The sequence below is a fragment of the Zingiber officinale genome, chromosome 1B (assembly GCF_018446385.1).
Source record: "Zingiber officinale cultivar Zhangliang chromosome 1B, Zo_v1.1, whole genome shotgun sequence".
Taxonomy (NCBI): Eukaryota; Viridiplantae; Streptophyta; class Magnoliopsida; order Zingiberales; family Zingiberaceae; genus Zingiber; species Zingiber officinale.
The window spans coordinates 134,912,088-134,931,211 of NC_055986.1; the positions used below are offsets into that span (position 1 = coordinate 134,912,088).

At 36.9% G+C, this 19,124-nt stretch overlaps 3 protein-coding genes across 3 annotated transcripts; all 3 read left to right on the forward strand.

The window, feature by feature from the left end:
• The first annotated feature begins 3,599 nt into the window (after positions 1-3,599).
• On the forward strand, positions 3,600-8,704 carry LOC121980596 (partner of Y14 and mago-like). The gene is made up of 4 exons (XM_042532702.1): positions 3,600-3,893; positions 4,013-4,126; positions 7,767-8,015; positions 8,337-8,704. Exons 1-4 carry the CDS (start codon positions 3,717-3,719, stop codon positions 8,472-8,474), a joined length of 678 nt encoding a protein of 225 aa, XP_042388636.1. The 5' UTR covers positions 3,600-3,716; the 3' UTR covers positions 8,475-8,704.
• A 1,089-nt stretch (positions 8,705-9,793) lies between these two features.
• LOC122001003 lies at positions 9,794-10,807 on the forward strand. The gene is made up of 2 exons (XM_042555578.1): positions 9,794-10,562; positions 10,701-10,807. Exons 1-2 carry the CDS (start codon positions 9,894-9,896, stop codon positions 10,785-10,787), a joined length of 756 nt encoding a protein of 251 aa, XP_042411512.1. The 5' UTR covers positions 9,794-9,893; the 3' UTR covers positions 10,788-10,807.
• A 3,763-nt stretch (positions 10,808-14,570) lies between these two features.
• Positions 14,571-16,641, forward strand: LOC121980605 (junctophilin-1-like). Its single transcript, XM_042532709.1, has 3 exons — positions 14,571-15,249; positions 15,816-16,044; positions 16,129-16,641. The coding sequence occupies exons 1-3, from the start codon at positions 14,606-14,608 to the stop codon at positions 16,285-16,287; spliced, it is 1,032 nt and encodes a 343-aa protein (XP_042388643.1). The 5' UTR covers positions 14,571-14,605; the 3' UTR covers positions 16,288-16,641.
• The last annotated feature ends 2,483 nt before the right edge of the window (positions 16,642-19,124 follow it).

A 19,124-nucleotide genomic window follows, 5' to 3' on the forward strand; every position in this document is an offset into this window, starting at 1 on the left:
GACTAATATAATTTGGAAAATCAGGTTGACACTAGAAAGCTTTTGTCCTAATTAATGGCTTAATGAGCCAAAGTTCATCAAGATCATCCATACTCTTTTCACGAGCAAAAGTTCATCCACAACAATTATTAATCGGTCTTTTGGGGTTAAATAGAAAAATCAATTGAATCAAATTTAAACAATTTAATTTAATTTATAGATCAAATAAGTTTGGTATGATTCACACGGATCAAGATGGCAAAAGTTGAATATGTTCACTCTTAGTATCCCCGTTAATCCATCTCAGGGTCAATATGGAGGAGGTAAATCACGGGTGGTTACTAGCTTTTGAAATAGTACCTAGAACATAAGGAAGTTATTTACACATGATTCACACTAATCAGGGAGTAACAAAAGCTTGGTGTGCGTTTTTAATGTAAGAAGTTTGAATTAAATTCTCTTATATCTTACTTAGATCCGACCACAAGCTTGGTCTGAACTGGACCAGTTCGGATCCGTAATCGGGTCAACGGATTGGATACTTGTTGACCCAATTCTAGGTTGATTACGATTCCAACCCAAAATAATTACCGGTTCCAAGGTTTTTTTTTTTTTTCTTTTAGTTATGATCCTTGGAACTGTCAGTTAATCAACGATTTTGATGGGTGGAACCGTCAATTAATTGGCAGTTCTAACAATTCGGGATGAATGAGATGATTTTTTTTTTAATTGTTTTTCAACCGTGGTGATCATTTAATTATTAAAACCCTCATTTTCTCTTTTCTTATTCTTAATTCTATAATTTCTATGTTCTTTTGACTCTAATTCTATACACTTTTGACTTCTACTTCTGAGTTCTGACTATAGTGGAAGGAGGCTGAGGACAAGGAGGTTCATTATCTCAATCTCGTAGGAGCAAAGAAATAGTAAATTCGAATAAGATCAACATTCAATCCACCTATAATAAAATCGAGTAACTTTTGAATATGACACTTGAAACATAAGAAAATATCAATGCAATTATTTTTAAAGTTTGGTAAATTCTTCTTTAAAATCTTCTATTTTTATTAAATATTTTGAGAAGATTATTCTTCTGTCGGGAGAATTACGTGTAAAATATAAGCACTGCAATGTTTCCTACAAATTCTAAGTCGGCGATGACTTGGATTGTTGAAACAACACGTCAAAGTGAAGTGCCTGATAAAATATAGAATTGATTATTCTCAAGCACAATTATCTAGATTTTCTAGAATTGTTTCCGTATAATATTTTTTATTTATTTTTAGATAAAATGTACTTTTGAAGATTTTTGTAAAGAATATCTAAAATTCTAAACGTATTCCTAGAACTATACTTACTCGTACAATTAAAAATTCATAAAATAAGAAAAAAAATATTTAATTGAAGAATTTAGTAATTAAATAATAAATTTTTTTATTTTATGATATTTAGAGTGATCATTGGTAAAAACATTCGTATGTGAGTGTAACTTGTCACTGGATCGATAACTATTGGAATATCCAAAAAAAGATTGTTATCATACAGAATTTTGATGAATCATATAGTACTCACAACATCTCGTTATTATATCTAATTTTAGATAAATATGAATTAATTCATAAAATATTTTCAATATTATTTGATAATGTTAATTCTAATACTTCTAGTATTGAAGAACTAAAATTTATATGTCAACATATTATTAGTGGTTTATTTTTTCATATTCATTGTGTATGTTATGTTTTAAATTTATACGTTAAAGATGAATTGAGAATTTTAAAAAATCATATTAAACCAATTAGAACTACTATTTTTTATTTATGGTCACATTTCTTTATAATGAAATAATGAGGTAAATTTTATAAAAATAATAGAATGAGATTTAAAAAAATTTATAGTGTCTAATATATTGTAATTCAATATATTAATTGTTACAAGATTCATTTAATAGAGAGAATTATTACATTTATTTTTTATATAAAATATTAATGATATTGAATGATTTAGTTTCACAATAATGGAATATTTATTATAGTATTTATGAAATTTTAAAAATATTTAATGACTTGAACAATTTGTTAGTTTTAATATCCTCCTTCTCATTTAGTTTTAGAAATTTTTTTAATATAGTATTAGTTTTATATTAAAATAGTACCAATGAATTTTTATATTAGCAATGAAAATGAATTAGAAAAAATATTTTTTTTTATATTCCTAAAATTTATTTAGTTGCGATTTAGACTCGAAATATAAATTATAAAATTTTATAAGGAACATTAAGTTTTACGACAGTTAAATCTTTTTCTAATAATATTGTATATAATATTAAAAATTATTTATATGATATTTATAAAGAATATAATATAAAATATAAAATATAAACTAATATTTCTTAAACATTAAATGCTAGTAGTTTTAATTTAAAATTTATAAAAATATAAATTTATTTTAAAAAAAAGGTAGATCCGCTACCTTAGCGGCCCCCCTAGTGCCAGCCTCACGGATATGGAGGGAGGTTCATGCAGGTACACAGGCCATAGGCGCATGATGGGATAAACCCCAGATCGTCAGTTCCTGAGAATCGACCTCTGGCCATTACGCCAGAAATACCATGCGTCCACCGTCTGCGCTACGCCCTGGGGGCAATATAAATTTATTAAAAGAATGGATAAAATGTCTACAAGGATCCCCGGTTGTACACAGGAATATGAGAATTATTTTATATCTTCTTTTAATCTTAATATAGCAGATAGCGAAACAGATTTTAATATCCTAAACTAATGGTCTCATTTGACTCAAAGCTTTCCCTTCCTCTCTATGATTGTCCAAAAATTTTAGTTTACCTAGTATCAACAGTTGTTGTAGAACAAACGTTCAGTGTCAGTGATAACATATTGGATAAACGATGATTGAATTTGTTTGATTCATTGGAAGACCAAACATTTCTCTACGATTGAACTATAAGCTGAAAACGAATCCAAGAAATGTAATTTTCATATGACAAAATTGAAAAATTCGATATCGAAGGAACAAATACTATGGAAACGAGAAATGAAAGTGAATAACAACACTATTTCATAAGGTAAAAAGACAAAAAGGTAAAGAAACTATGCAGCCTTTGATTCTTCTATACCCTAATAGTATATGTGGACAATATAAATAAGTGCAAATCCTCTTTTTTAATGAATTTACAATTTTATTTTTTTAACCGTGCATAAACCTTAGCGAACCATGCACGAACCGTGAACTTACGGTTCCGCTCTATGAACTGTAATCGTCGATCCCAAACTGTGATCGGATCTGGTGCTTAATCTGAGCTCTTCCAAAGAAAATTCTAACTAGTAGATCTTATTTAAAGGTCTTCCATCCACGGCGCTCGTGCTAGAGTCCTCATTCATCTTTCACTGATGCCTTTTTTTTACTATCGTTTGGTAATTTTGGAGGGCGTAAATCTTATCCTCATAATAAAATGTGATTTATAATCATGATTGATTTCTAGAATTATCAAACTTTCAAGGGCATTGTGAAAATTAGCCTCGTCCATCCGGGCAAGGTCAAATCAAACTGAGAGCAGAGCAGAGCAGAGGCAGGGCCCGGCCAGGCTACACATAAAATCCTCGCAAATCCAAATCGGTCAATAATTCACTCCAAAGTCGACAGAGGATCACAAATTGAAACCCCCGTCGCCGTCCCTTCCTAAGGCTGCCTCCTCCGTCTTCTTCCACTCCGCCGCGGTGATGGCGAGCTCCGGTCGTGACCCCCCTCCGCCTCGCCTCCTCTCCATCCCCAAGGAGGGCGAGCGGATCCTCGCTCCCACGAGGAGGCCCGACGGCACCCTCCGTAAGCCCGTCCGCATCCGCGCCGGATACGTACCCCAGGACGAGGTCGCCCCCTACCAGCCAAAGGGAGCAATTGTGAGTCTCTCTCCACCTCTCCTATATGGCTTGACGATGGTTGGATTTTGTTCTTGTCATTGGACTTGAGATGTCTTCTTCGTTGGTGCCTCTTTGGGGGTTTAATGTTACGGATACAGTTGAGGAAAGAGAGTGAACCTGAAGTGCCTCCAGGGTACGATCCTGCGTTGGTCGAGAAGCTGAAGAGCAAAGCAGCAAAGAGGAACGAGAGGAAGAAGGAGAAGCGGCACCAGGTTACCTATATTTTCTTTCCCCTTGTGATTCTTTGTACTCGGATACAATTATTGGAAAAATTGATGGCGACTACGAATTTTAGGGAAATCTTGCAGTAAGTGGTCCTTAAAATTGTTATAATATTCGTGGCTTACCCCTTGTGTCTCACATTTGGGTATATGTTTTATTCTCTATTTATTCGGTAAGTTATTTCTTATTATTTAAACTATTCCTTATTATTAACTTCTTGGAGGATGAAATTTATGCTAAATCTTTACAGCCGGAACATTGAACGCAATAAGTCGTATCATGTTTTCAAATTGATAGATGATGGACTGGTATGATGCTTTGGGTCCACTAAAACCATGATAAAGAAGCGGTGAGGGTAGTTTAAGCATCTTATAATTCTTATTATAGAGGATATGTTAGTGTTAGGGGATCCAACATAAGGTTTAAGCATCTTATAATTCTTATTCATAGGACGTTTTGATGGTCATACTGCTCAAAGGACAATAGTTTGTGGAACTTGGATGACGTGTCAAAATGATCTTGGCGGACAATAGACTACACTAATTCTTTATGTTGCTATGAAGCACTTAATACCACTTGTTTGTGCTCTCTATGTTCGACTCTTTTCAATGCGTCTAAAATATGGAAAATTTGTGGGAAAGTAGGACTTTGCAAGTCTTCAAATGACTAACTAATTTAAGGGGCAGCCTGGTGTAGGAAGCTCCTGCCAATGCAGATCCCGGGGAAGGGTCTATTGTACGCAGCCTTATCTTGCTTTACAACTTTATCTTGCTTTGCAAGAGGCTGTTTCCGAGACTCAAACTCATGACCTCTTGGTCACATGGTAGCAACTTTACCATTGCACCAAGCTTCCCTTCAACCCAAGGGTTTGAACTAAATTATAAGTTAATAACTTCTGATCACTAGTTAAGTAGTTTTGACAGAGGGAGACTCTATAGCTAACCTTGACTTTGTCAAATAAATCATGGTTGTCAAATTCTTTACTGATCAGCTCTAATTAAAACCACTTTTATGCCTTAGCAATTTGTCTTTTGAAGGTGATATACTCTCCTGTGCTTTAGATCTAATTTTGGATGTCATTACACCATCAAGAGGAACAATCCATTTAACTTTTTAAATTAAGCATATTTTTACTGCTTATCATACTGGATTGTTACCTATAAATTTTGAGAAATATATTTTGTTGAAGTAACTAAGAACCCTCATCTGGTTAGATAATACATTAACAACCAAAATTTTAGCTAAAGGATTCTTAAGTAATTTATTATATACAATTAACAGCAATTAGTGTAACTTTATTGGATGGACAATATAGGTATATGTACAAGTTACATTTTTCAGGAGGTTATGGCTGATTTAAAACAAATTTCCCAACTTTGAATGGATTCTTCTATTGGATTCTTGATTATGATTGTCATTTGAGCAAGATCTTTCATTTCATTTTCTATGAATAAAAAATTTGTCCAATTCAATGATTGAATTCAAAATACAAAACTATCTTTTAATAATTAAATTCCTGTAGTAGCAATCTTCAAAATTGTGTTTGTTTTGGAACATTTTTCTAGTTTTCTATTTTCTGCTTTCAAAAAAAGGGGCAAACTGTTCACAAAGAATACATTTGATAGCTTTCTTTTTCATATTTTCGGGGGAGATCAAGCATCTTTGGTGTAATTGTTTTTAGCATATAGCGAACTCAAAAAGATGGTGACAAATATCTCTTATTCTTTCCTTATTTTCTTTTTTATTTTCCAGATTTTCAAGACATAAAGATGAATTGTATTCCTTTAGAGAGTTAAGCATGTTATCTGAATTCATATTGCTTTAAAAGTATCCTTGTTTTCAAATAAACAAATCTTTCATATAAACTTGAAGGTGACATAGATTTTACATTTTTGACATTTAGTTTACATGGTAATCTTTCTAACATTTTCTAGTAGGCTATATTCATGATTCTGTTGTTTGTTCTTTTGCACAACCCTGGTGACTTAATTTTGACAATTTATTTCTCTACTGTCTTCACCTTTCTCTATGTTATATTTCAGATTTTGCTATCTTTTTATACAAATCCATTTTGACTGTTTTGATGTGGTAATCAAACCAGCATATTAACATTAATTTGGGAGGTATATAAGAAATGGATGCAATAGTTGGCTAAAGAATCTGCATACTCTATTCCTGCATTATCCAATCGGTTAGTTGAAATCATGAATGAACATTAGTGATTGTTCTTAAATTGCAGGGGACTTGAGTTCCTTGTCTGTGCTTAAATGTAGGAAGAGCGTATGGACGTTTTTATGTTGTATTTAATTCATTTTAGTTGGTAAGGGGCTTGTTTTTGTTGTTGGATTAAGTGCTGTTGTTTTAGAATTGCAACTGGGCAACTTTATAGTTCTTGGATGGTATGATTTCCTAAACAACAAAAAAGTTATCTATGGTAAAAAAATCCAATGTTTTGCCAAGATTTCATGAGTTTTTTTTGTAGGTTATGATATAGTGGAGCAAGGGGTCTGAGGATAAGTCTTACCTTCATACACATTATTTCTATGCATCTTTTCTTTTGATCTTTCAGAAATGTTATTTTTTTTAAAATCCATGTTTTTCAAATTATATATATTTCTTTTGAAATTCATTTTCTTCGGATATGCCCAAATCCTTAATTGAAGAGTAAGAAGATTATTCCAAGCTTTCTAAATTATATCTATGTGGAAATAGGTGGTCTGATGCTGGAACACTTTCATGCACATATTATTCCAGTGTTGTCTTTGCATCTTTACTTTTGATCCTTCAAAAGGAAGAGTATTCTTACAATCTTTGAATCAATATTCTCTAGTGTTTGATCTTTCAGAAGTGTTTCTTTCTGTTAAAGTCCATGTTTTCAAAGTTATATATTTCTTTTGAAATTCATATTCTTTGCATATGCCCAAATCCTTGATTGAAGAAGATGAAGATATGTTGAAGCTTTCTAAATTATATTTAAGTGGATATAGGGAGTCTGATGTTGGAACACTTTCGTGCACATATTACTCCAGTGTTTTCTTTGCATTTTTTCTTTTGATCTTTCAAAAGTAATAGTTTTATTACAATCTTTCAATCAATATTTTGTTTGATATAGAGAAGAATTAGATAGCAAGAACATTATAATCCTTATTAGAATGAGATTTTTATTTTTGTTGTTACTACTGCCACTACTACTATTATAATAAATTTTCTGTTTACTAGTAGTGCTGTATTTAGTGCTTGTTTTGTGCAGTAGAGTTTGTCTTAACAAATACATCATCAGTTTTGTGTTTGATTGTCTTAATCATTTTAACTTCCAGTACAGGATTGAGAATCTTTTCAATAAGCACAGCTGTTTCTGGCACTGCAAGTTGATTAATAGGAAGGCTTCTACAGGCCTGATAGGATCCATTATGTTCTCAAGTATTTCTTTAGGTTTACGAAGCTAATCGGGTTTGCATACTATGAGATGGGTTTATTGTGTTCAATGATTTGATTTTGGTCACAACATGCCCAAGATATTTTCAAATTGATTGTGGGGCCTTTACTTTCACTACATTGAACTGAATGAAGTCTGAATCATCCATCCTGATTAGGTTCACATTGTATATTTCAAAACTTTATCAAATGCAGGCTGCACTTGAGAAGGAAAAGAAAATGGTTTCAGAGGAAACTCAGATATTGAGAACTGAAGAAGTTGCTACGGCTGATAGTACTGCTCAAAGAGAGGAATCTTTGGACATAGTCACAGAGCAGATAAGTAGGATGTCTGTCTTTGCAAAACCCGAGGCACCAAGCTCTTCTGCAGATCCAGCGGAAGCTCTAAAACCTGAGTGTTCTGGCCTGGATTTAGATAAGAAAATTCGAGCAGTTAAGAAAAAGGTAATTTTTATTGAATTGAAAATTTTAATATGCTGCACAGTTTGTTTTGAAATTACCAGCATGCATATAGGCACCTGTTTCTTCACCAATATACAATGAATGTTCATGTAGCCTGCATAATTAGAGCTTACATTTCTCACTAGAGAATTCAGAAACATGCACCTCCTGACATCATGCCGTAGCAACGACCATTTAGTTTAAGAAAAGTGTTGTACCTTGCATCTTATTGGATTCTTTTGTAGATAACATAATTATCCACTTAACTCTGTTTTTCTCTGGAAATCATTCCATCTAAACTGTCTTAACAATGCCAATTTACAGATTCGTCTAGCAGAAGCTCAGTTAGTTGATAACCAGCAAAGTATGAAACCTGAGCACATGGAGAAGATGCGAAAAGTTGAAGGATGGCGCGAGGAACTAAAACTCTTGGAGGACAGAAAGGCTAGTTCAGTTTCATAAGTTGCAAATGCTTGACTTGACAATCTTTAGATAGCCTAATGAAGACTGGCTGCAACTTGAAAGTTCTTATTTAATGCTAGACATTCTTGTCTGACCTGCACAATTCCCACGTCTATGTTTGGAGACTACCTCAAACTTAAGGTGTTTCAATTACCTTGGTAAGTTGTGCATGAACATGTTATTTTTTCATGTTGTACGGATGAATCATGAATGAATTGTGAATTTGGAAATTTTCTAGTATTATTTTACAATAATATTCTTGTTTATTTTTTTAAACTCTCGGTTGCCTTGGGTTTTAATAGGATTTAAGGGTTAGGTTATAGTATTAAGTATAAAAAAATTAAAATTAAAAAAAAATTGGGTTTGTATGGGTGTATAGGATAAGGTGTTTAGAATATTTTATTAAGAATGTTAACTCTTTATTAATAAATTTTAGTAAAATTTAAAATTAAATTATGTTAATATTTTTTATATTAAAAATAATTTTAAGGTTTATTAGTAAATTTTTATATTGATTTTTTTAAATCTCATAATTAAAAATTGATGATATTAAAAAGTATATTTTTCCTAATCTTTTGATTAGCCATCTAATATCCGAAATAAATAAACAGAGAGTACTACTGGGCCTGATGTATTGGTCAATTTGGTAATAAAAAGTTTTTTTTTACATTTTCAAAAGGATTAATTTTCTATACCAACCCAAAATAAAGCTTACATTTGACTACTTAAATAATAAAAAGAGTCCACTCGCACACCACACACTAGGGATCGAATTGATTTAATTATTAAGATAAAAAATTATTCGATCCTACTAGATCAGATAATACAATATCAAAATCTACATCTGACCCTATATCCGACGATTATTATGTATTAGATATCTGATGGATTATTAATTATTTGGATATCCGACCATATATCAAATGAAATATAAAATATAAATATAAAATAATAAAAAATAAAATATTTTAAAATGATAATATGCATTACTCATTATACGTTGTAGTAGATAATCGTCAATAGCTACTACAACGTGTAGCAACTTATCTGCAGTAGCTACTACAACGTATAGCAGCTTATCCGCAGTAGCTACTATAACGTGTAACAACTTATCGACAGTAGTTGCTACAAGTAGGGGTGTGATCACGGATTGGGTTGATTCGGTTATTGAGATAAAAAACTATCCGACCCTACTAGATTAAATAATGTAATATCAGGACCCTACATCCGACTCTATATCTGGTGAATTTTTTTTCGGTTCGATTCGGATCGATATAAACCGGTTGATTGATTTGACGGATTGAACGCTCACCCCTACCACACACTTAGCCAACCCCACGACCACTTCCATCGCCGTAACTCCTTCCATAACTCATCTCAGTTCTAAGTCGTCGTAACCCCAAAGCTATTTTGGCGGCGATGACGACCCCAACCACCCTCACTAGCGCCGACGGCCGGCGCCACCACCATCCGAGGGCATATTCCCCCCGAGACGACCGCCGTTACCACCATTACATGGGCCCGCCAATTTCTTCCTCGGCAGCCTCCTTCAAGGGCTGCTGCTGCTGCCTCTTCCTCCTCCTCATTTTTCTATCCCTTCTCGCCGTCGCCGTCGCCCTCGTTGTCGTCCTTGTCCTCAAGCCCAAGAAGCCCCAGTTCGACCTCCAGCAGGTCTCCGTGCAATACGTCCTCGTCGCCCCTTCTTCCCCCTCCTCTGCCACCTCCACTTTCGGGTCCGACGCCGCTGGAGGGATCCAGCCCACGGCCGCGTACCTATCGCTGAACATCACGCTGCTTTTCACCGCGAACAACCCTAACAAGGTCGGGATCCGGTACGACGCGGCGGCGCTGGACGTGATGTATCGCGGCGTGCCGCTGGGGGTGGCGGCGGTGCCTGCATTCGAACAGCCGGCGCAGAGCCGCCGCCTGGTGGAGACCCGCGTCTTCGTCGACCATTTCAACGTGCTCCAGGGCAACGCCCTCGATCTCGTGCGCGACGCCTCCCTCAACGACCGCGTCGACCTCCGCCTCACCGGCGACGTCGCCGCCAGGATCCTGGTCCTCGGCATCTCCTCCCCTAGGGTTCGGGTGAGTCCGGAGTGCCCCTCCACTACCGAATTGCTGCCCCATCTCTATCCTTCCGCTTTAAGTCGCAAAAATTCGCAACGATTGCCAAAGTCTGCATTTTTATCTGAGTAAATTGTTCTTTTGCGTCCAATCAAACAGGCGTCCGTGGATTGCGCGATCGGGATCAGCCCGAGAAAACAATCGCTCACTTACAAACAGTGTGGAGTCGACGGATTAAATTTCTGAGCACTTTCAAAAAAAAAAAATTGAAGGCGGAAGCTCTCCGGCCGTGCGTTCACCATTGTTGTTCTCTCCATTATGCTTTCACTTCGATTTCTCCTTTTGGTCTTTGAGCTTAGGATAGGGTAGGAAGCATATCTGATACATCGGAAGAACTGCTCTCTGCTTTGCTGACGAGCAGGAGAGGAGAGAGGGGATGCTCCATGGAATCAAGTTACCTCATCCGATTGTTTTTTTTTTCTTTATGACTGGTGCCAGAGCAGGAGTCTCAAGTCTTGGTTGCATTATCATCTGAAACCATGTGAAGTGGTTAGTTGGTCGCCCCTCCTCCATTGCTAGGTTTGTTTTTTTTTTTTTACATTTACCTTTGTCCTTCTCTGCCTCTTCAGTAAACTTGGCATTGGCATTATTGCTTGTAGCTTGGTGCTTCAACAAGCCAAGATCATGCTGTATCTTCACGTTGTCATCTTTTATCAAACCTTATGGTAAACATTGCATTACTTCTTCATTTATGAAGATTCATTTTAAAGTTATATAATTGCTAGAATTATAGTAACTTTGGTTTTTTGGCTTTGCTATGGGTATATCATGAGTAGCAATTGGCTTGAGAATTGAGATGATATATTGTTGTTGTATCTATGACTATGAACACAAATGAGGATGTGGATGTTGTAAAAAAAAAAGAGTTTATGGAGATTAACTTTATAAGATTTGTAGAACCGGATAGTGCGATAGAGTGGATGACTATCTTTACGAAAAATAAATAGAAATTAGTGGAAAACTAAAAATAAGAACTAGGATGATTACTAATAGTCTAGCAATTGCTACTTTAAGGCTCATTGCTCCTGTTCGAAAATCATGGAAATGGTTGGTTGGGGATGTGGCTTCTGTGTTGACTGAATGTAGACCTCGCTCCGCTCTGCAACACAAGAAACGTCAGTACCGAGCTAGGGAAGGGGTCCCGACATTGACCCTCCGAAGTTCAAATCAATCACCGAGAAGATGGAAGGAAATAGAGCAACAATAAGCAGAGACGTGAATAGTGAATAACGCGTATCTCTGTCGATGCATGAACCTCCCTTTATATAGTGCCTTAGTGGGTAATGTGCATGCTCCCCAATGCATAGGCACGCTTTCCCAATCATCTCATGAAAGGATATGTCAAAAAAATATCTCTGACACTATACCTTAACAAGCCATGCAAATCCCTAATGAGGCAGTGAAGCTTTTGCCGTACGATCCGCTTGTTGATCATGTCTTATGCCGGCGGCACTATCTCCCAGAGGGATACTAAAAGATACGTCAATGATCCCTCTACTCGGCCGAGCGAGGTAGCCGCTTGGCTGTGGACCCCTCCACTCAGTCGGCTTCGGCTGCTTTTCCTTATGGTAACTGGGTCTAGTAGAATGTCTCCGCCCGACTGGACAAGCACTCTGGTCTCGTTCCTCGATCTGTATTAAGTGTCTGACGATTTGGCCATAGAATTCTACGTGGAGAAACTATTTGTTGCTCGGACATTGCCTGCTCCGATCAGCCATTGTAGTCGACCTCCGCTCGGCTACTATGGGTGAGTCCGTTGCCTCCCTGTATTGACCACCTTGACTTTGACCTCCACGTTGATAGCTAACTCCACTTCTGACCCGAATTGGACGGGCCCCTCCTTTACCACCGCATCACCCATGATTTCTTGGACTATTTTTGAATGAGCAATTCACTAATATTTTCCTTTAGAAAAACTTTCGGAGGAAGAGAATAGTAACAGATTACTATCTCTTTATTTAAATGCAAGTATTAGATATACTGACAACGTAGGAGGTAGAATTTAGTCGTAGCTTGTCGGAGAGCTTCTCGACATACAAACAACAGTATTTACACGAATGGAGCAGTAGAGAAGGAGAGATCGTAGAGAGAATTGATTACTAAGCTTCGAATTCTAAGACTTCTTTTATAACCTATATCCAATTGTCTGAACATCCGGTCGACTCATGGTCCTAGCAATCGACTAAGTAAGCCGCTTGTCTGGTCGACTGATCCTTTTGATCAGGCGATTAAACCCCAGAACTTCCTTTACTATATGTCCAGTCAACTAATTTTCCTGATCAGTTGATTGAATCTTTATTCCCTTCTTTGCTTGGATCGAGTTTGATATGTGCTTATTTACTTAGATCGGTTCGACTGAACTCTTCTATCAACAAAAGACTTTGTTTTTCTACAAAACAAAGTTAGTACAACAACAATAATAATCTTGCAAAACAGAGTTAATCAAACTGATAGTTAAGACTCTCTGATCTCAACTTAGAAATTTTTATTGATTTTTTCAATCAAATCAACACCTAAGATTGTCCCAACTAGGACATGTCTTCATTGCCTTCCTTCGTGACATAAAACGTCAAATAGGAATATAAGATCGTTGGGTTAGGGGACCCATAACCTCCTTCCCTGGCAAACTAACAAAGTTTTTCCCATGATTTGGTCGTCGGTCGTTTGGCCGATCGTGCATATAGAATGTTGTCGTGGGCTCATCCATGATTGGGCTTATTGGTTTTAACCAAAGAGTTCAATCAGTCCGAGCATCCCTTGTATTTGATCGGACCGTAATTTTGATCGGCTGAACTGCTCGACCGAGCTACTAAATTGTGCTATCTTAAAGAAATTTGAGCTACTAAATTGTGCTATCTTAAAGAAATTTGGGCCTAGATAGTGCTGACTCGTCTTGAGATATTCCTCCATATTGAGAGGTTTGACGTCTGACCAGCCCACTGATCCGGTCGGATGACCTCTTGGCCGCAAAGATTGTCCCATAATATAATTTCTTGGCCATAAAAATTGACTACGTTGACTGCAAGAATTGACTCTTCCTTAATTTTAACCATCATATTCGTTGGCCTCCTAAACTTTTGCCCGAATCGGGTCCTACCCAATCGCCATATCAATAATTAAAGTTACGTATAGTAATGATCTTTTACATTCAAAGTTGTCTATCTGGTTATTATATTGTTCACTTTATAAATGTCCTTCAGTTATTAAGTAATTATTTATTCTAATTATCTTTTACAAAGGTTGGGATGATATTATCTTTTCAATATATCATTCTCATTAGTCTTATGTTATGATGATAATTCTCCTAGATATCACCTATTATTTTGATAACGACATATAGAGAAACCGAAAGTATTTTATATTCCTATTGTTTAATTTTCTTCTTTCAGAATTTCAATTGAAGGATTTTAAATCTGAATCGTAATTTAAATTCCATTGAATTTTTATTCTATTATTCACCACATTAAGTGCGAACTTATATATAATTATAGATTTTTATGTAATTAAACTTAAATAAAACCAAATCTTATATTACTCTATAGAATCGAATATTCCTTCAACGTGTTCGGCAAATTATGATTCATGATTTTCCCGATCATATCGGGTTCGGATTCGGATTTTCACTCCAACACCACGTCGGACGTCACCGATCTCGTCTACAACGGCGACAGGGCGACACACGACAACTGATCCCTGCCCCACAAAGTGGGACCCACGTTTCGACAGCCACGTGGGCCTCTGGGCTACCGTCCTAATAATTTCTCATCCTCTCGACTTTTGCCGGCCCCTGCGTTGATGACCCCACCGGCCACCCGCTCCTCACACGAGCCGCCCCACTCCACCAATCCAACGGTTCAACCATGGCGTCGCCTCCAATTTAACACTTACCAACCGTCTGATCCCCACCTCTCACCCTTGATACAACCACCCGCCCTCTTCACCCAAACGCACCGATCACTCACACCCCTATAAACATAACAGAGCAAGAAATAGAAGAAGCGGCCATGGATTGCGGCTTCTCTCCTCCTCTCTATCTCCCGATCTCCTCCTTCCTCCTCCTCTCCTTCCTCCTCTTCTACCTCAACCAAGTCTTTTCCACTCTCAACACCTTCCTCATCCCCGCCGCCGGATTAGCTGCCGTTTCCTCCCTGTTCGCCTTCTTCCGCCTCCTCAAGCTCAGACCCTCCCGCAGAGTCCTCCCTGTCGTATGGTCCATCGGAAACGATGCCTCTGGGAGTGATTCAAATAGAGGGGTTTCAGGATCCGGGACGAGGATCGCGCGCGAAGACGTGGTGTTCTACGGCAACGGGGACGTGTACGAGGGGGAGTTGCGGAAGGGTAGGTGCTCCGGGAGCGGGGTGTATAAATTCTACGGAAAAGGGATCTATGAAGGGGATTGGGTCGATGGGAGGTATGAGGGATACGGGATCGAGAGCTGGGCCAGGGGCAGCCGGTACCGTGGGCAGTATCGCCTGGGATTGCGTCATGGATTCGGGGCCTACAGGTTCTATAGCGGCGATTGCTACGCCGGTGAGTGGGTCGGAGGGCAGAGCCATGGCAATGGCGTGCAAAGTTGCTCCGACGGCAGCTACTACGCCGGGGAGTTCAAGTGCGGGGTCAAGCACGGCTTTGGTCGTTATTGCTTCAGGTATATATTGATCCTTTCCTCCAGTAGGGTTGTTATGGCTTTCTCTTCCTTGCTGCATGTTTTATGTGAAAAATTTTGTTGCCGTTCGGTAGTGTATTGAATCTCAGAGGCCGATGTGGATCTGATCATGAATTTTGATAGCTTGTTACGAATCAAATTAATCAGCTGAACGAATTTTTTGGGTCATGCTTCAGTTTTTTTTTCTCGTTCTAATTTTGTGATTGACACAGTTGTACTTGGTGTGGACTGATCTTATTGATAGTTGCCGTATCATTTTGATTTTTGGTGTTTAGATTTCCATGAATGTTCTGTTGGAGATAAATACATGAGATGATTAATCCCTTGTGTAACTGGCTGTTTCCTTAAATCTTAGTCTTGTCATTTTCCTACAAGTCGCAACTTCTCTTGAGGTGTAGGTTACTTGTAGAAATCGTCATAGTTGGCAATCTATCAACGATTAATGAGAAAGCGTGCATAATATTTTTTTCTTGCTCGAATCTCACTAGTTTGTTGTGGACTAAATGTTTAGACGTGTTGGCAATTGATGCTTGCTTGGTTCATTACAGGAATGGTGATACCTATAGCGGTGAGTACTTTGGAGACAAGATCAATGGCTTTGGGGTGTATAAATTTGCTAATGGTCATTGCTATGAGGGTTCATGGCATGAAGGACGAAGACAGGGCTTTGGAACATATACGTTCCGGCATGGTGAAAAAAGATCCGGCGAGTGGGACAATGGCATTTTGAAGTGTAGCCTTGTTCCATCAGACCCTGCAATTGAACGATCCGTCGAGGTGTGCATCCTGAACTAGCATTGCTTTTCAAATAATTCAGATGCTACTAGTTTCATCTAACATGAATTTGGCCTATTGCTTTAGGCTGCAAGAAAGGCTGCAGAAAATGCTACCCTTCTCCCACAGGTGGAGGACCAAGTTAGAAAGACAGTATCTGCTGCAAATAAAGCAGCCACAGCTGCTAGAGTTGCTGCAATTAGAGCTATTCAAAACCATAAGAAAGGAAAGTTTTGCGACATATAAATGCTAGATTAAACCTCATAAGTGAGCCAACCTATTCATGGTAGGCTAATACCTGCCTTGCTGCCTGAAAGGATTAGGAGGATGAATATGAAGGATATTCAAGAAACTGACAGTGATGCCAGAAATCCTTATTAAAATTTGCCCAAGATCCCATGACTATGACATGTAGACTTGCTCACATGTAGTTGTTAGCAGGCAAACACCCGCCTGATCCGAGTTGGAGAATGTGTGTGAGAGAAACTTAAGATTCTGACTGACAACAAATGTCCAGAATCTTTTTTATATACAACCATTTTCTGTAAATGTTGATAAGCCCACAGGCAGACTATTTGAATAGTATTTTGTTTTCAGATCTGCCCCTGTTCTTCATGTTCTCTTGTTTTCACCACTTCCACCATTTTCTGCGGCATGTGTGGAAAACAGACATTTTTTGTGTTATAATAATATTAATAAACTATTCTCCAGTGTAATAATATCACGTGCTCACGTGAAATAACAAATTCATGCACTGGATGCTTGCTAATTTGTTTCTTAACTATTTCATTGGTTTTCCTTATTTTTTTAGACTTGCTAGGAGATCCCTTTTCAATTCTCTAGACTTTCTGAAGGGATCTTCTCTGCTTTGTTTGAGTTCATACTGCTTTAGAACTTGGACGTGGAACATAATTCAACAGCTGTGGTCTTTAGGTTCATCTCACAATTTTCAACCAACTCCAACTACTCTCACCTGTAAGCTACTAAATATTTGATGAAGGTCACAATGTGGAGTTGTCGCATATGTATCAGGCAAGCCTTTTGACCGTATTTGCGTTTGATCTTTATTGTTTCAAGTGTGAATTGTCCGATTTTACTAATTTTCAGAGCAGAACTCCTTGTCAACAGAATACTTATTCTGTCCTGCTCACTTCTGACGGGGAATTAATTTGCTATGGTAACAATTTTATTTTACCGTATAGACTTTCTCTACTTATTACGTGTTGTTGCCTCATCTAAACATCATTAATTTTGGATGAATAGTGCAATTCTTTACTCCCTTTTTTTCACATGGAAGATTTGAAAGCATGCTGAGGTTATCAACGTCACTAACCTTTAATGTGTTCATGTTCCTTCATCGGCTGCTCCTCTTTGATGCATGTTATGTTCGTTAGACCTTTGTGATATCGTTAACATCATCATGTGTGGTGGTTTTGTTAATTCTGAAACTAAATATTCTGCTCGATTGTGGTGGTTTTGTTAATTCTGAAATCAAATATTCTACTCGATTGTGGTGGTTTTGTGAATACGATTAGTTTACTCAATTATTTCAACACCATATTGAGATCGTGCATATCAAATTTGATTTTATGGTAAATGAGTGTCATTTGGTGGCACTTATCCTTTTGTAGGACATCATATGAGGCAAGTATATCCATTAATTGGACCGGAATAGTAAAATGCTTTTGAGTTAAAAAAAAGTTTTAAGTAGCTTTCATTCTTTCGTGTTTCATTTACATCACATCCTTCTTTGTCTACATTTGAATCCATGAGTTGTTTCAATTGATTAATTGAAGTTTGAACTTAAAACCAGTGTTATGAAGGAATTGGTGACCAGTTCTTTCAGACAATCCTTTGTTTTTTCTTCTTTGACTGAAGAAAAAAAGGTAAATGATTTAAACTGAGACTGATAAAAATATTATAGTACTGTAAAAGTATATATGCAATCTATTTCATGTTTAATAAATGTCAACTAGCCACTGTGCTTTAATGTTTATGTCAATTTTGTCTGCATCCAGAAGTGTTCAAACAAGAATTGGTGTCCTAAATATGTTGTACTAAAAGTGAAACTCTGTTATTTGTTTACCCATAAAATTCTCTTTAGACAACATTGAATTGTACCACAAACTATACTTCAAAAACTCATACAAGGAGAAAACCACAAAAAGGCATTTGATTTTCCAAAAAGCTCAATCAAATCCCTTGTATTCAAAGACTTCAAACCCGGCTAGATCTTGATGGTTGACACCCTTAAAATACCCCAACTAACCTCAGTTCTTCGCCTGGTTTATTTATGTCATCGGTTCGACTAATCAATTAACCCTCCTCTTGGTTTGCATGTGCATTCTCTCTGTTGGTAGCATCTTTGGACTAACAACCTTTAACCTACACTGGAGGAGAAGAAGACAGACAAACATTTGCTTCTGAGTTTCAGCTCCTTTCTGCCTTTAACAACCGAGGATAATTCGATATACATTGAGGCCCTGCAATTAAAGAGGAGACAATGACTGAAAATTTTAAAGAATAATATTTTTCTCCTTGAGCACCAACTGATTTTGAGCTACTAATGGTTGAGTATATTATTTTATATATTTTGGATTTAATAAATGATTTTGAACAATTACGGAATCCACTAGTTATAAGTTTCATACCAAATCATGTTTTGTTGAAATCGTATTACCCCTTTCTAAGTGAACAAATGACTTCAAATTTATATTATACATTATTATGGTATGAGTTGATGCAAATTTATTATATTTTTTCACACGATTAAAGTGCATGATGAAAATTTATAATAATGTTACTAGGTGAATTTGACATCGTTGGGGCACTAATTGAATTCTAAAAGTATGATCTCTATGTTGAATAATGCAAAAACATTGGGTAACAATAAAAACAATAAAAGTTTTAAATCCATTTCTCGCATCCAAAGCACACAAAAACAATGCAAGGCTTAAGCCCAAACTAGTAAAAGCAAATTCATTAAGAGTGGCGAAGGTTTTAAGCAAAGACATATTTATCTAACTTCTTGTCAACACAAATAAAGATAAAACGACATGGATGTGAATCTAGGGTTCTAAAGA

Coding starts and splice junctions, on each gene's coding strand:
- LOC122001003 (XM_042555578.1), top strand. CDS start 9,894: ATGACGACCCCAACCACCCTCACTAGCGCCGACGGCCGGCGCCACCAC. Junction 10,563..10,700: donor TCTCCTCCCCTAGGGTTCGG/GTGAGTCCGGAG, acceptor CCAATCAAACAG/GCGTCCGTGGATTGCGCGAT.
- LOC121980596 (XM_042532702.1), top strand. CDS start 3,717: ATGGCGAGCTCCGGTCGTGACCCCCCTCCGCCTCGCCTCCTCTCCATC. Junction 3,894..4,012: donor ACCAGCCAAAGGGAGCAATT/GTGAGTCTCTCT, acceptor TTACGGATACAG/TTGAGGAAAGAGAGTGAACC. Junction 4,127..7,766: donor AGAAGGAGAAGCGGCACCAG/GTTACCTATATT, acceptor TATCAAATGCAG/GCTGCACTTGAGAAGGAAAA.
- LOC121980605 (XM_042532709.1), top strand. CDS start 14,606: ATGGATTGCGGCTTCTCTCCTCCTCTCTATCTCCCGATCTCCTCCTTC. Junction 15,250..15,815: donor TTTGGTCGTTATTGCTTCAG/GTATATATTGAT, acceptor GGTTCATTACAG/GAATGGTGATACCTATAGCG. Junction 16,045..16,128: donor CAATTGAACGATCCGTCGAG/GTGTGCATCCTG, acceptor CTATTGCTTTAG/GCTGCAAGAAAGGCTGCAGA.